Source organism: Pomacea canaliculata, linkage group LG2 (assembly GCF_003073045.1).
Source record: "Pomacea canaliculata isolate SZHN2017 linkage group LG2, ASM307304v1, whole genome shotgun sequence".
Classification (NCBI taxonomy): domain Eukaryota; kingdom Metazoa; phylum Mollusca; class Gastropoda; order Architaenioglossa; family Ampullariidae; genus Pomacea; species Pomacea canaliculata.
This window is the reverse complement of record NC_037591.1, coordinates 40,140,281-40,156,744: the sequence shown is the minus strand read 5'-3', so window position 1 is coordinate 40,156,744 and position 16,464 is coordinate 40,140,281. Positions and strand designations below refer to the sequence as shown.

At 37.6% G+C, this 16,464-nt stretch overlaps 3 protein-coding genes across 12 annotated transcripts in view; all 3 read left to right on the top strand.

Moving 5' to 3' along the window:
• LOC112556888 (low-density lipoprotein receptor-related protein 4-like) overlaps positions 1-16,464 on the top strand; it is a 260,038-nt gene that overhangs the window by 107,477 nt on the left and 136,097 nt on the right. The gene's annotated exons all lie outside the window — the stretch shown is intronic.
• LOC112556893 (low-density lipoprotein receptor-related protein 4-like) overlaps positions 1-16,464 on the top strand; it is a 111,344-nt gene that overhangs the window by 17,563 nt on the left and 77,317 nt on the right. The gene's annotated exons all lie outside the window — the stretch shown is intronic.
• Positions 1,721-16,464, top strand: part of LOC112556894 (low-density lipoprotein receptor-related protein 4-like) — a 47,767-nt gene continuing 33,023 nt past the window's right edge. The window contains exons 1-15 of one of the 7 annotated variants that reach the window (XM_025226332.1): positions 1,721-1,824; positions 6,636-6,843; positions 7,101-7,166; positions 7,464-7,648; positions 8,275-8,428; positions 9,152-9,397; positions 9,850-10,018; positions 10,682-10,815; positions 11,006-11,156; positions 11,352-11,488; positions 11,703-11,801; positions 12,247-12,309; positions 12,933-13,044; positions 14,405-14,569; positions 15,636-15,774. In XM_025226332.1, the coding sequence (XP_025082117.1) occupies positions 6,789-6,843; positions 7,101-7,166; positions 7,464-7,648; positions 8,275-8,428; positions 9,152-9,397; positions 9,850-10,018; positions 10,682-10,815; positions 11,006-11,156; positions 11,352-11,488; positions 11,703-11,801; positions 12,247-12,309; positions 12,933-13,044; positions 14,405-14,516 (1,683 nt within the window). In that variant the 5' untranslated portion in view covers positions 1,721-1,824; positions 6,636-6,788 and the 3' untranslated portion in view covers positions 14,517-14,569; positions 15,636-15,774. Of the gene's footprint in view, positions 1,825-3,900; positions 4,085-5,249; positions 5,314-6,635; positions 6,844-7,100; positions 7,167-7,463; positions 7,649-8,274; positions 8,429-9,151; positions 9,398-9,849; positions 10,019-10,681; positions 10,816-11,005; positions 11,157-11,351; positions 11,489-11,702; positions 11,802-12,246; positions 12,310-12,932; positions 13,045-14,404; positions 14,570-15,635; positions 15,775-16,464 lie in introns of those variants that run through there. The other 6 variants (XM_025226335.1, XM_025226327.1, XM_025226333.1 and 3 more) reach the window with 6 other exon arrangements.

Genomic DNA, 16,464 nt, shown 5'->3' with positions numbered 1-16,464 from the left:
GTTAAAACACGGTGAATTTATGTTATTCACTAAGAAAACGGTAAAAACATAGCATAGCCTTACTTTAAGGTACAAAGTCTGATGAAAGTACACTAATGTTTTGCATGAATGTTTAACATGCATGGGTATGTTTATGTCAGTGAATGTCTGACATTGTGGTCCCTTTACTCCCGTGTACTGACTAACGCTTCGTTCCGCATCAACAGAGTTTGTTTGAACTGATAGGCAGCGTACACCTAAAGCAAACACTGTAGTGGAGCTATCTTTGCTTGTAAACCAGAAATACAAGGAAGTAACGCTCTGTTTGATTTCTGGCACAGCCATTTGTAATCAGCCATTTGTAAACAGCCATTTGTAATCCGCCATTTGTCAGCAACCATTTCGTATTGACAATCACAGTGTCAGCTCCTGGAATTGCAGCAAAGTTGTTGAACATTAGCAGTTTTGCTTGATGCGGACCAAACAGCTTGACTACCTACATAAATGGCAACCCTGGATGTGTGAAACGATTAGTGGAATGATGTCCCCATAATTGTTGGTACAATCAAAATAGTTCTCATGGAAAGACCGGTTTTAATATCATCACCAGGAAGCTACCGGATATAGGCAATGGAATAAATCAGATGTATCCATGTTTACCCTCTAAGGGTGCAGACAAGTGTGACAGCCAGTAATGTAGACAACCCAAAGAACAAGCTGCAGCAAAAAATTTTTCTTTAAATTTATTTGACCAGTAAAATAATGATAATGACAAAGATGACGACGCTGATGATAATGATGATAACAACGACTACAATAGCGATGACAAAAGTAATTATTACTATTATTAACTATTATCTAATCCCAAGATGTTTTATATCACTGCGACCCTTTACCCGTTTTCATTTCACAAAATTTCATGCAAGGGTATATTGAGACCCGAGCTCTGACTAGTCGGTAAAGAAACGAGGAAGTAACTCTATCCGGTGTTACCTCTCTGTACCCCCCTGCTCCACTTCTTGAGGTGAAATCAAAAGCGTGGTGGTAGGAAGTAGAGAGTGGGGAAAACATTCACCTTAAGAACTTTAAAAAAAAACCCCGACTACTCTACTTGCAGGACGCATACACTAGTTCCTAACACAAGCAAAGAACAGTTAGTAAGTTCTGTTTGTAGCTTTCAGTAAACTTTGTATTTATTAGTGCGGCTGCTAATCTCTTTGCTTTTATCACCATGTTTATTTGGATATTCAGCTTAAATTTTGCAGCAAAAGTAAAAATAAAGGGGTTGGAAAATATATAAAAAATTAGATACCACAAAAGTGTTATATTCTCTAATAAAACTATTTTAATTTTTAGGCTTTTAAGCTCAGAATGTCTTTGGTGAATTTATTACTGATTTTTGTATGAAGCTGATAAAATACACTTAAAAATTTACAGGGATTTAGTTTATTAAAGTTTCAAGATTTATCTTGATATTATTGTATTAGATAAAGCAGAACTCTGTGGTCATGACTAGAAGGAACTTAGCTTCCGAGTGTCAGGACTCCAGTCCCAACCCTTCCACTCTCGATTTCTATAAACCCTTTTCATTGGGATTTTCATAGCCAAGGTATTAGCGCCAAATAAAGCTTGTTCAGCCGGGTGTGGAGTTGCCAGGGAAGTACTGGGCCCACAGCAAAGGTAACAGTCAACGATTGGCTGATTGCCTTTATTTAGGACGTGGATCACAAGTGTCTGTGAAGCCAAAGACCAGAAGGCTGTTGGAATCACAGACAAGAAGTCCTGCTCGCAGAACCCTCGCTTGATGCTCAACTGGACAGGTTAGCATATCGATGAAAAGCGCAGGTAAGTTTACTGATGAAAAATATTCAGAAGTCTTGAGAATGTGTCTGTGTGTATGAGTTCAAAAGCTAAACAAGAAGAAGAAATAAAGTAACTGTAAATCCTCATCGAAGCGCACGATTGACAACTTTGCCTTATGTTGGCAATGATTTTCTGGATCAAACGTTTGTCACGTTCAATGTTAGAAAGTAAATAAAGTAACACTCCTCCTAATAAATGTTGAACATTTTTCTTTTTTACAATTTTCTTGTAATTGCTTGGGAAAAAAAAGAACAGAAATATCTCCTTATAAAGTTTTTTGTACTTGTTTGGGTTACCAAACTAGTTTGGTTAAGTGTAAAGATTAGGTTGAGTGATTTGGTGTCGGGTTTTATTGTAGAATGACTCAGAAAGCAAGAGGTCGAGGTCAAGGTTATCATTAAACACTTGCTATTGGCGAAACATGCTTTACAGGCTAAACAAGAACAACATTTACTGACTTGTCCGTAGCTGCTCAAAGTCTGACGGTCTCCCTTGTTAACTTTCGTCAGCACGACAATCATAACTAAGGTTCAAGGCATATTCAAGGATGATAAGGCTGTGACGACTGTGAAAATTATATCAAGTTACGATTGCAGCGTACGAGAACAAATGAGAAGAAATAAATAATTCTTTACTTTCTTTAATACCACTGTGATTGGCTTTTCACCAATGCGTGAAATACGACTGGAGAACATTTCATAGGGTAAAGTTAAAGGTAAAGGTCATCACCTAACCTTTTGAGGTCTTTGGAGTGTGGAGGTGAGGTGCTGCCTTACCTTCTGCAACCCTCTATGGAGTCAGGTACCCATTACCACCAGATGGGTCGACTTGGGAAAGTTTGCTGTGTGTCTTGGGATAACTTAAATGGGGAGGTACCAGTCACCCTATTTAGGGTCTAGGGTGGTTTGTTGGCAAGCCTAAGGACCCTTATGTAAGAAAAGGCAGGCGTATGTGCCAGTGTAACATGAGGTAGAGGTGGGAGACAGCCCTCAGTGGTGACAGTAAATTTGGACGCAAGCGCTCTAACCACTCGGCTATCTGCTTCATAACTGACAAGATTCGCGCCGTTGCATCTAGTCTTATATGAAGAGGTATAACGAAGAAATATAACAAACCTAAAGTCACACTGCAGTCACCTACAACCACAACTAATGGTCTGCCAGCTGTAGATGACGAAGACATTTACCACAGCCCTCAATTCTGTTCTAGAGAGGACAACTCTAATGACGCAGGTAGGCACACTCAGTATGCTTTTTGTTCTCGTCAAACCAAGTATAAATACTCGAAATAGAATTGGTTTACTGGAAATAACGATTCACACATCATGATTACCACACACTCTGTTTCAATTGTTTGTGTTGACATGTGTCAACAGCTACAGGACTCACGTTTGAAATGTATTTCTCAGGTAGTAAGTAGATGACAAAACGCACAGATGATGATATATACATATCCCTTCTTCACTGCTTAGTTCAAAAGATTCTGTCAATTTAATTGTTTCACCTTATGTTTGCCTACCTAATCATACTACGTATCTGGCTTCTAACACTAGGACATTCCGTAATGTTTCAGACCTTTGTTCTGTTGATCAACTAAAAATTATTTTGCTAGTCCACAAGAATGAGTTACATGACTTTTCTGTAGTTAGTGGTTGTTGTAGTAATTGAAATAGCTAGGGCATGGAAATCGCCCCGAGTTACAGTCTAGACTAAACTTGTCTACGTGTCCACAGCCTAGGGAACCCTAAATATTTAAAATGGTCCGTGTGTACAAGCATTTAGAGGAAGTTTATGGGGGGATGGTACCATGCACATCCAAACATTAACAGAGGTGAGCCAGGATGGCAGCGGCCACCAGCGAATATGTCTGTGACAAATGGACAGTCACGACTTGTAAACATAATGGCTACACAGAGAAACATTCAATGCCATGTCACACCTTGTCAGACGGTGAGAGGTGTCTTTTTTCCCTGCTGTCACCTGAGGCGTGACTAGTCTTCCTTTCTGTTCTCGTGACTTGCTGATGATTGGTTGAAGGATTGTGGTGGTGTGCTTGTCCAACGTCACCCGTCTTATGGTCACTCTCCTCACCCGGTGGCCGGGCAGCTGGTCAAAGGATGGGGGGCGAGCAGGGTGGAGGAAACAAAGTGTTGTCAACAGTACACACCCAAACAAGTGCTCCAGCTACACCAGTTACCCGTATTTGTTCAAATCAATTACACCTGCTTCTTCAAATCAAATAGGTACTTGAAGTAAATGTAGTGACTAAACTCTTCGTTACCTTTATATTGGTGACGAGCATTTGCTTTTGGAAAGTTAATGATGCTGTTTTCACTGACATCTATATATATGCGATTTTCACTGAAAATTTTTATTTGTTTTGTTCTAGTAGTAATTTATATTTTAATTTATAATAGTTCTTTTTATTTGACATTTAACAAGAAATGAGTTTTGACTTAGTTTTTGCTGTATGGCTCATAACTTCAATAATGAACAAATGTAAGGCCAACATCACACCTTGCTAGTACTAACAGACTGAGGGAAGTTTGTAAGTAGCTTCAAGAATGACATCAGACTCTCATTAAAGAAATGACATTTTTAAAGCATTATTAAGGCTAGCAGTTTCCAAATCGTTTGCTTTTGGGCAGAAGACTTACTCCACGGACCCTAGTCATGAAGTGAGAAGTCGTTTCACGGGGCAAACCTCACTGAAGAACATTGTGTTTCCAAAGTTATTAGGAGTCGAAATTTCTCGGATACTACTTCATTTTTCTTTACCCCAGGCCACCTCTGGCACCGCTTTAAAAGTACAGCTCCAGGTGTAAAATAACATCTGTGGGATCTGAACATCGCTTTATAACTTCGGAAACAAGACATTTACTTGAGTTCTTCCCAAGGCAACGGCTTACCCTCGCTTCATAACTACGGCCCCACCTGTTTCATAGGGACAACCTACCTTGGGCTTGTTGGCAATAGGAGGTAGATTCCCCCCAACCCCTGTTAAGGTGACAGTGAATTGGCAAAGATCTCTTTCAATGACACAAAGGTGTAAAAAAATACCCGACTTTGGCAGAAAACGAGAGGCATGACTAGACTTCATGGTCAGTCAAGGGTGAATGGCAATAAGAAGTAATAACTTTGAATTGCATGTTCCTTTACTAAACCAGTCTGTATTGGTAGCTGACTTTACTACACGGGCGATTCTTTAATCTGAAATCACATTAATAAAAACGCTATACACTTGACTTGTAATGTAGAATATTATGAAGTATAGCCTGACAACATATAAAAAGAAGGGGATTTTAGAGTAACCAGGAAGGAATTCTGAGAAGGTCAGTGTGTAGCTATTTATGTTCATGAGAAAAAAGTCTTGTAAGCTTTAACAGCTTAGGTTGTATCTCCGTCCTGCTACATTGTCCGACAAACCTTCAGGCCATATTCACTCAACAGATGGAGAAATTCTTGTCAGTTGGTGAGTATTTTGAGTACTCACTGCTGTGAGCAAGTTAATAAGTTATAAGTGTTAAAATAATAGTAGAAAGATTAACAAATATCTACTAACGTGCATAATTTTAGTGGTCTACACTTGTACTGAAATATTGTATCTTGTAAATAGCATAGTCAGGGTTATGATGTAGCACTGAAAGGTGTGATTTGTGGTGGCAAGCTTTGATTGCAAACGAGTTTCTCTTTTTATTCAAAGAAGGACAGATAGATGAATGATATATGCATGGTAGATTATCAAAAGGTGCCAGGAATCAATCGCTCCGTCATGAGGCACAACGAAGAAATAGTTTTAACTCACTTCATTTTGGGAAGTATTATTTACGATCCCATTCATATACCTTCCAGGATTTTGTTTGTAGTGAAATTCAAACTGTCACAGTAATGATCAGGGTGAGACCTCTTGCTTGACTGAGTAAGGGACTGGTCGCGATGTTTTATATCTGAATTGATGTAATCATTAAGGGATTTCTAATTCTTTGCTCTTATTTCAGTGTATTAAAAATGAACTATAATTTTTTTATATCATGAATACGGGGGACGCAACTCTAGGTAAAGGCGGCTCGAGATACTGAAGAAGTGATTCCTCTCTACCTCTTAGTCTTTCAATGTATCGAGTGAAAATACAATGTTTCTTGTCAATGCATTCAGTTAAAGTTCAGCATTTTACTCTCAGTCTATCAACTTGCAGTCCAGCATTTTACTACACTCGCAAACAAGGATCAAGAATTAAAGTTTTTCCATTTTAGGTAGCTGTTGAGATCATCTGACACTGGGTTTCTCTCGATAGGACAACCTCTTGAATAGTTTCGCCCACAACACTTCAGCTTGTCTTTTCCCTCGCTGTTTAGAAATCAAGCGATGTTTGTGTGAACTTCAGGTGACTGCTACATTTTTATGAGATTAATTTTACTTATTGTTATCCTGTCATCGTACTCACCCGCTTGTGTGTAGGTAAAGTCAGTTTTCTACACATTTTCTTTCTTACCTTTTGAATTTTTGTGTCACTTTCATGTGAATACATATCATTTGCACCATAATTCACGAGTCAATGGAGACTGACAGCTTGCCACTAGTGGTCCTTTGTGGTCGTAGAACGGAGTCGAGACTCCTGGTTGAATAGGTTGTCATGACACGGGTGATTCAACCAACACTCGCACCAGACCATTCAACACACAGCAAAACGATTGCCTGAGGCTGTCCAATTCTTGTTCATTTGGTTGTCGAGTGGCTCAGGACTTTATAGACTACGACAGAAATACTAATTTGTAACAATTCGCCTCAACACAGTGTTCTCAAGGCGCCGAGAATCTCAGCTACGAGTTTTCTGGTTGGCTGTATTAACTACATCTATCTCTTCACCTTTGCATAGTTAGAAAACGTGTGAACGCGAACACATATATCGACACAACCATCCAAAGGTAGTTACACGGCACACGGACAATGGCCTCCACGTTTTTGTATTTTATTACATTTGGAATTCACCAACAGGTGCAAGGTAATCACAAAGTTTTTCTACATCTTAAAACTGTCGTTAGTTAACTATAAGCTTACTTTTTAGTCCCATAGGTAGATATTGTGTCTGTTACCAGTTATTATTATTTCATGCGCTTGCTTCCCAACCCAGCCACCAACCGACACAAACAGCAGAATTGAATCATCACAAACCTTAGTTTTGCACAGAAGTAAATTAATGTTTGAATTAACATCGTTCATCAGACTTTAAAACGGTTAATGGTGTGGTTTTCATTGCAGCAAACCAGATGATCACCCCTCTTATTTTGTGTTTTTTTACATTTGCGATTCATCAGCAAGTGCAAGGTAATTGCTAGTAAATCCACATTCTAGAAGTGATTAAAAATAATATATGAACACACGTGTGTGTCTGTATGTATAAATATATGTTTATGTCCGTCTTTTAAATACCGAGGTCATATTGTTAAAGTCGACAAACGCTTTTCACACACACACACAAACAGTTGATCGGGTGAAACTACTGAGAAAATATCTATAAACATGAGTTGTATTTTTTAAAATCCTTTCCTTCTTATATAATTTAAGGTACTAAATGATTCCTAGCTAAATAAAAGCTTAAATAGTCTAAAATCTGTTTCCTAGCTTGTGGCGGTGAATACACTTCACTCACTGGTCTCATATCGTCTCCATTGTACCCGAGTCAGTACCCGCCTGACCAGGACTGTGTTTACATCATCAGAGCACCAACAGGATATCGGATTACCTTGACCTTTGTCCATTTTGAACTCGCAACTGATGGTTTTAATTGCCAGCAGGACTATGTGCAGGTATGAATATAATCAAAGGTATAAAGATTTACAGCTTCTAGTTTACTTAATGTAGCAACATGAGTAGATTTTGCAATGTGTCTTCCAATGGTTCCAAAGTATTTGTTTTTCTCGAACTTTCTCGCACTTTCTCGCGTATCAACTTCTGGGTTGACTGTTCACAAACAAACAAACTGGTTTTCGTCTATACTGGTTCGATTAAGAACGACCTTAGTTAAGGCTTGTTCTGTAATTTATGTCATTTGCATCCATAAAGGAAGTTCTTAGGGGATTGGTGGTGGCTAAATATTATTTACTTTTAATAAAGTAAAGCTTAATACCAAATACTTTATCAAATCCAAATCTAAGTCCACTTCCTCTACTGTTGACACACACGACTACAAATATCGACATGAAAGAAACATTTGTTTATCCCAACGAGCTGAGGCCTTTACAGCGGAAAGTATATCATGGTCTCTGTGGCCGCTTGATGTCTTTAGTCAAAAGTGTCAGCATGTATCTCGAGAACAGTTGAAGTGCATTCAACTGATATGCTATGAAATTTACCAACAATTCCATTCAATAAAATGATAGCTGGGCGAGGGAGAAGTGAATGTTTTGACGGTCCTGCATCTCTTCGTTTGAAGCTTAGAGATGGCGAGTTATGGACATCACCATTCTTGTCTATCTACTGCAACACCACAGCCTACACCAGACGATCATCATCAAACACCATGTGGATCAAATTCCATTCTGACTCGTCTCAGTCCGCAGCTGGCTTCCAAGCGAGCTACACTGCAGGTGGGAAAACCTAAATCTTCTGTACAATATGTGATGAATGTTTTATACACGGAAGATACACACCTGTCATATGATCTGGTAGACGTATAATAAAAAATAAAGAAATTAAACTAAGAAAACTATTCAAAACATAATCCTACTTTCAAGAAATTAGGTTTATCTCAACACATATGGAAACAATGTAAAATCATGTTTTGAATAAAAACATTTTTTTTAGTCTAAATCACTCGAGAGTCCACAACAAACGCTAATCAGTAATAAAAGCAAAAATAATTTTAACCACGCTAATTCTCCAAACTGTATCAGGAATAATAAGCTATATATATAAAAGTTACAGTTTTCTTTCAAAATATCTGTTAAAACGCCATTTGTAGCGGGCCAAGAGTTTGCTTAACCTGCATATCTTTAAACACGAAATTTAGTTACATTGAGTATATTTGGTGTGTACGTATTTGTGTGTGTGTGTGTGTGGGCCTGCGTGTGTGTTTTGTAGAAGATTGTTATTTATGAATGGCAATTACTTTCTGAGGAATGCAGACCTGTTCCTCCTTTCATCAAAAAATGCTTGCAAACTCTGTCAAACTTTTTTCACGTTGCGTCAAGGGCATTGCATTTTTTTTAATTTTTATTTTGCTGCTGTTGTTATTGTTGCTATTATCATCATCATCATCATCATCATCTAGCATTAATTACACTAACTCCAATTGTTTCGATTCTCTGCAGCCGTAATTCCGCTAAAGTTTCTCCTTGTTACCGAACCTGCGATTTTGGGGTATGGGGCTATTCATAACATCGACATCGACACGATCACCAGTTTTGACATTCCTCTCGATGGACTACGAGACCCTGCTGCTGTTGACTACGACCCGATGGCTGGTCGTATCTACTGGACAGACAATGTGGAGAAGACCATCCGAACATCGAATCTTAACGGCAGTGATGCTCGGCTTGTTCGCTATTTAGGATTGGGTAAAGTCTTTCATTTAAAAGCAGGATTGCACTATATATAATTAAAGACATATATTTTTTTATTACATAATTCGCATGAATTTCCTTCTAATTTGTGAAGGGAAATATAGGGAACGCAATGGAACTGAATAGAGCAATGCCAATCGAGATGTACTCTTGGTTTTTCTGATTGTCCTGCCTTAGTTCTCTAACGATGAAACGTTACTTACACAAGTCGAAGAATTGTAGGGATTATGGAACCAGTAGATTGGTACATACAATTGTTTAAATTATTTATTAATTATTTAATTTTAATTAAATTTCTTTCACAGAGTGTTTTCAATATTCTCATGACAGCTAGCTCTGACTACTGTAATACATATTTCAATATGTCTAATAACTAAATAACTTAAATAACAAATGATAATGGAGATGGTTTGTTTAAGACTAAAAATTACATTTATGATTTCCAGACGCAAGGCTAGACGGCCTGTGTGTAGACGCACTGTCCAGGCTCATCTTCTACACAGACGCAGGCAATAAAGTCATCGGCATGATCACCATGTACAGCAACACTCATCGAATAGTCATCAACTCCTCACTTGACATGCCGAAGGACATCGAGCTTGACAAACGCAATGGGTAAACATATTTAATTTAAAGAAAGACTAATTAATTTAATATAGAAGACAAAAATTCTTCAGAAAAAAAAATAAAAACCGTTGATAACGTAACAATGTTTCACTAAATGAGGTAAAATTAAAGGCACATTGTTATTATCGTAGATATTAGGTTTCTAAGAAGAACTAGACAGGCTACCCAGTGGACTAGGTTGAGGAGTCATTGTGTCCTCGCAACAAAATTTAAAAGATGCACAAACCGTCACTAACAGATTTAATTGACAGGGGACGTAACTCTGCGCTGCCGACCACTGCCCCGACTTCCTTCCCCTTTTTTCATTCTCTGTCGTTGTCTAACGAAGTGCCTTTTGCAATGCTGCTAGTATTAGCTATACGAGTAAGCGTTAATTTGAAGTTAATAGTGACATCTTACACTACTAAAGATAAGCATAAAGATGATACAGACATAAATACACCAATCAAATACACTCTACAACCTTTTCGTATACAAAGGATTTGTCTAGCGCACAAACACACGCCATGCACATTCATTTACACACAAATCCCGTCTCTCTTAATTATATTATAAGACGTATAATGTCACATGTAATCAAGTTAATTAAAATATTTGAAAGGCAATCATTTATACGCAAATTTCATTTTACGGATATAAATACCAAACTAGGGTAATGTACTGGAGCGACTGTGGCGCCACACCTACCATAGAGCGAGCCAACTATGACGGTACAGGACGTCAGACTCTGGTCTCAGGGGGCGAGTATCTCAAACAACCGAACGCCATCGCTCTCGACACAGTCGGTGAGATCTTTGCTCATTAGTCCATCCTTCATTTGTTTTCCTTTCTTATTTGGCCTTGTGTTATTATAATTTATGGAACATCTTAAATATTTCTTTGTGAGCATTTCCAAATTTTTATATAACTGTTTTTGCTATAATTTCTTTATTTGTGTGTGCTCTCTCTCTCTCTCTTATGGATATTCACGTGCAGAAGGCAGACTGTACTGGGCAGATGGTGGCACACAGAAGGTAGGCTGGGTGGACCTGGAAGGGAAGAAGACTTCTTTGATTCTACATCAGCCAGGATTAGTGTATTACGGCATAGACCTCTATCTCAATGACTTCTTTGTGACAGACTGGAGGTTGGAAGTGCTATCACTTTATTTCTTCATTTCTATTCTGTATTACTGTCTAATATTTCTCTTCAGCTGACTTTATGGCAAAAATATGTTTATTATTACCAGAATTTAAATTATGTTTTACTAAATACTTGCTTATATGTAGAGATGAATCAGTTTTGTTCATTTTAAAATATAAAGTAACATTACCTTTTTCAGCTTTCTAAATCTCAGTCAGTGGTTAAAAACACGCATATTTCGCTATGGCAAGGACGGCAGTAATGAAAGAAACTATTTCAACCGCCCCTCAAAATTAAATGACATCCGCGTGTACGCTGAGGAAATTGAAGATAAAGGTCAGTGGGCAGGTCACGTGTAGACAGCAATAGTTTACCTGCAAACACACTGTACAGGCAAACACTATCATGTGATGATAGGAGGGTTCTACAACACGTTCAGACTTCTCATTACCAATGTCTAAAGCTTGTTTTTTAATAAGGGGACGGCAGTGAACACTCCGGTATGTCTACTTTTCATATTTTACATCTGGCTGCCTCATTGTTATCACAGGGCCCAACGGTTGTGGAAGCAACAACGGTGGTTGTAGTTACATCTGTGTACCTACAACTGGCAACAGAAATAAATGTCTCACTGAGGACGGAGGATCTAGTAGGTAACTTATTGATAGCTTGGAAATAGTTGGAAAAGAAAATCATGTATCATAAAGAGCAGGAATAATATTTTGCTTTCTTTAATTTCCCAATGCTTATAAGCTTAAAAGGAAAAATAGTTTATTGTCAGTGCAACTTGCACAACAAAGTCTTGCAGTAAAAGTCCAGGGTCTTTGTCGTCGTTAGTAATTACTATCGAGAAAAGTTGCCAGCTGCAGTAGTCTCAGTAATTAGGTCCGAAAAAAAAGGTGGAGAGCACTTTAAATGTGAGGATTTCCACTACAGAAGGAGAAATAATAATTAATACCCACCTTAGCTATCGCATAATAACTATTCTCAATACAGGAATGTCCACTTGCAGTAGCAGCAAAACAAATATTTTTTTCTAAATTTTATCGCGTAACTGTGATATTTATTTTTTGTCATAATTTATCAAACTACAGCAAAAAGTGAAAGTCCAGCTACTGGCAGCTCAACTAAAGCAAGTGATCCCAGCATATCATCAGGTAACACTGAACTCATTTTGTTACATAATGTAGCTCTTCTAACAAAAAAACACGGTAAGCTGGATATTGTTTATGGTATTTGAAATAACAAGTACGTGGTTTTAAATGCATTACCATGTACTTGCTGTAGTTATGGTGCATGGTAATTACGTTAATTTCCTGTTTCAAATGTCATTAGCAGTGTCCTCACATAAATACCTATTAACAAGTTTCCAACCTTCTCGAAGATTTAAATGACCCTCTCACGGCTCTCTAGCGGGCATACATGAGGATTGCAATATTGGTCAACGCCTGTGGTGTAAACAATCAACAAGTTGGACCAAGCAAGTGAGATTAAAGAAAGAAGATTATCGCTACAGTCTGTTGTTATGAGAAATTTGAAAAGAAAGGCAGACTATAGTAGAACGTTTTATTGAGAGTAAAATTGTTTTGTTATTAGGTCTGATAGAAGCAGAAAAGAATGAAGTAACACTCCCTTAGTCTCACACTACTTGTCCTAGAGAGAGAGAAAGCTACAGAGGGACGGGGAGAGAGACAAAGCATATTATGTACAAGAGTTCACTAGTCTTCTGTTAGAAAGATTGTAACGTTGTGTCACCTAATTCCTCTTTCTGCTTTTTCAGAAGCAGAGTCTGTGAGCACTAACACCAAGATCATCATTGCTGTCTGTGCTTGTGGCCGCTGTCGTAGGAATTGCTGTCATCATCGCTCTCTTCATTTTCTTCAAACTAAGACGTAAGACAATGACACCAGCTCGGGTGATGCATGTCTCCCCGTCCTTTATGTTGTACATTTGTAGTCATTGTCATAACAAATGTACATTTTGTAGTCATTATCATATAAAAACTTTTGTTCCTAACCAAACCTTAAAAGTAGTTTGTACAGTAAATCCTAGATGTACGCTTCTCAAGCTAATGAGCTTTAACGTGTATAGCGAACAAGAAACAATTTCAGTAAACTTAAATGTCTTTATGCATTTAGCTGATCTTTGGTTATTACAATCGACTTCATTACATCAGCACAAAAAGGAACCTCTTTTATAACTGAGCTACAGTTGCTTCACAACATAAAGAAAGTGTGAAAAATAATTGCTTGAACACTTATGGGTTAGTAGTCAAAAACAGAAAAATCAAGAAGTACTTCTATACCTACATTCACAACAATTCTTCTGCAATCCAAAACTTTGTAAAAAAATGCTTTTAAATCCTTTAATGTCCATTGACTTGTGCTTTGATTGGACTTGAATTTTAATAACATTAACAAAGAACAAATACCTTCGCTATGCCACATCGATCCCCACGTGGTACTAGTCAAACCTGATGGAGGGACAAATGCCCGTGAATGAAATTTCGAACGGTTTTTGTTTTTTTAAATTATATCTATTAAACGTCGAATAAAGTCAACTGTGATACTCTGTTTGAAAGAGCATTTTCAAAACATTTCCGTGGTTTGCATTTTAAGAATTATAGGTTTTGTTTCCCTGCAGTAAAATCAAATCAAAATTGTAAGTGTAAGGGGCAGATAATTCAAAAATCGGGAAGTAGGTCAAAAGTTAGAAATTAAGAAAAAATTATTTACGCAAAATATAATATTATAAAGTACCAATCAAGCATATATGTTATTATAATATTCATTAGAAGTCAAACACTTTTTACTGTTTTCTTCTCATTTTCTATTGTTTGGGTACACATCCATGTATATAAAGTAACCAGGAACGAACAACAACATGGCGCTTGATCAACCAAACCTTTGCATACTTTCATAACATAACGAAGTACCTGATAGGTTGACTTTCAACTTTTGAAGGGAAGTAATCAACAGTGGAACAATTCCTAACGGTTCCAGTGTTTCCTCCCTTTTGTATTCATTCATTACGCACAGTATTACAGACTCAGACTGTACTGTGGTTACAGCAATACATTCACCAAGGGGTGTGATACCTCAACGGACTGAGGATACACAGTGATTACTCTTATTGCTCCTTTAAGTCTTATTACTTAAACAAATGATATTAAAAAATAATGGTCAATTAGTCTAAGTATTCACAAAGAGGTGACCTAAGAACATACATCCTCTCGGATGATGAAATGCGCAGGTCAGAGCAATCCCGAAGAACATGGCGCTTCCACGCAGATACAGAACACATCAAAAGTCGCACAGGAGTCACTGACATCAACATCAAATGCTCTTCCACTCGATCTTTATGAAGAAATCCCCAGTTGTCAATCCGGTGATAGAGATGGCAACTCTAATAACGCAGGTAGGCACACTCATGCTTTTTGCTATCGTCAAACCAGGTACAACTGGTCGACATACAATTAGTTTACAGAATAATACTTGTCTTCTCCTTCTGCCATGTAAATTATAGCGAGCAAAACCTGTTTATGGCGATCAATATCATTTATTATACTTGGTCGAGAGGGAGTGAGCACAAGACTCCTTGCGGTGATGGCGGCTCTAGGGAGAAGGGAGAACTGGTAGTTGATATTCCCTTTCGTACTTAAGTCTGTGTTACTATATCAACCATGTCATTATAACCCAAGTGTTTAAACTCTGTTGATTTAAAAAAACATGCCACCAAGTTATTTGTCCATTGAGCCTACCACTCCACTAAGTGTCAGAATCTTTGTTTATCACGTTTACTACTACTAAAAATAATAAGTCACACATCATGGTTTTCACGCACCCTGTTTCAAGTGTTTGTGTTTACATGTTTCAACTGCCACAGGACTCAGGGTTGGGATATATTTCTCTGGTACTAAGTAAATGACACGAAAAGCACAGATGAAATTCTTTCAAATCATTTTTCCATTGCACACCTTCTTATTGTTGCCTACCTAATGTTACTAAGTACCTGGCTTCTCACACCATTACATTACATAATGTTTCAGACCTTTGTTCTGTTGATCCACTCAAAAATATTTTCATGGTCTACCAGGAGGAGTTATATGTCTTTTCTGTAGTCTATGGCTGTTGTTGTAGATAAATATTTAAAGTACAAGCATTTAGAGGACGTTTATGTGGGGATGGTGACATTCACACCCAAACATCAACAGTGGTGAGCCCGGATGGCAGCGACCACCGGCGAATATGCAAACAACTATAACAACTATAACGCCCGTAATATCTCACTAAAGAAAATAAAGAAGAAAGTTGTTTAAGACTCACACAGAATATGTTGTTACTTGACCCCCCCCCCCCAACCAATGTTAATCTTGTCATCACCAATCGTTTTCCCCAGAGAGTAGATGATGTCGGCATCGATTATCAATAAATAGATGATTGAGATCGTACATGTTTGTGTTCTGGGATGGTGCTTTGTGTAGATGACACAAGCTATGAACAACCTAAAAGAAAAAAGTGCAGTACTTACATTACACCGACGGGTTCTGACTCCAATTCGCCTCATCAAGAAGAACACCAATATGATGACTTGAATTCCTCCCATTAGCCAATGCCTTACAGGTAGGTTCACCCAGCACACGGTCTTATCAGGTTTCAAAAATTAAAATACAGTCATTTTAAAAAAAAATTTCTTATCACCTTATTTATCGTGTAAGAAATAGTTTGCAATCCAATAAATAAATATATGGAAATAGTTGAGAAATGATTATAAAATTTTAAATATCAAAATTCTTTAGAAAAGGCCCAGGAGAAAATTGACAATAGCTCAACTAAGCTTCTCATGTCGATAGACAATATAAGCAAACATAATTTTTCAAAATAACAAAAGTAAAGACACAGTTTAACTCTATATGCTGTTAACGCATATGCTGTTAAATATTTAGTGCATTAATAATTAGCACGAGAGGAAAGAAGAATTTATTGTTTTAACTTATTATCAGTGGGTGTGCATTGATAATCAAGCAGTAGAACATTATAAGCTTTGACATCGAACTAATTCAGATGTCTTTACAACCTCACAAACAATGAATATTTAGAAATATTTTTATGCCCTAGCTCTTGCTTAAAAAAAATAAATAAAAAACAACATTGTACTGCATCGGATTTTAGTGAAGCTACATTTTTTGAAAAGAAGTTGTTTCTCAGAAGGGATGTTCTCGTCTCGACATGACTGTACCAAACCTCAGAAGAAAAGAGATCGTTGGCGGGTGGGTCTCGTCAGCAACACACTCACAAAAAATCTGTAAAAAA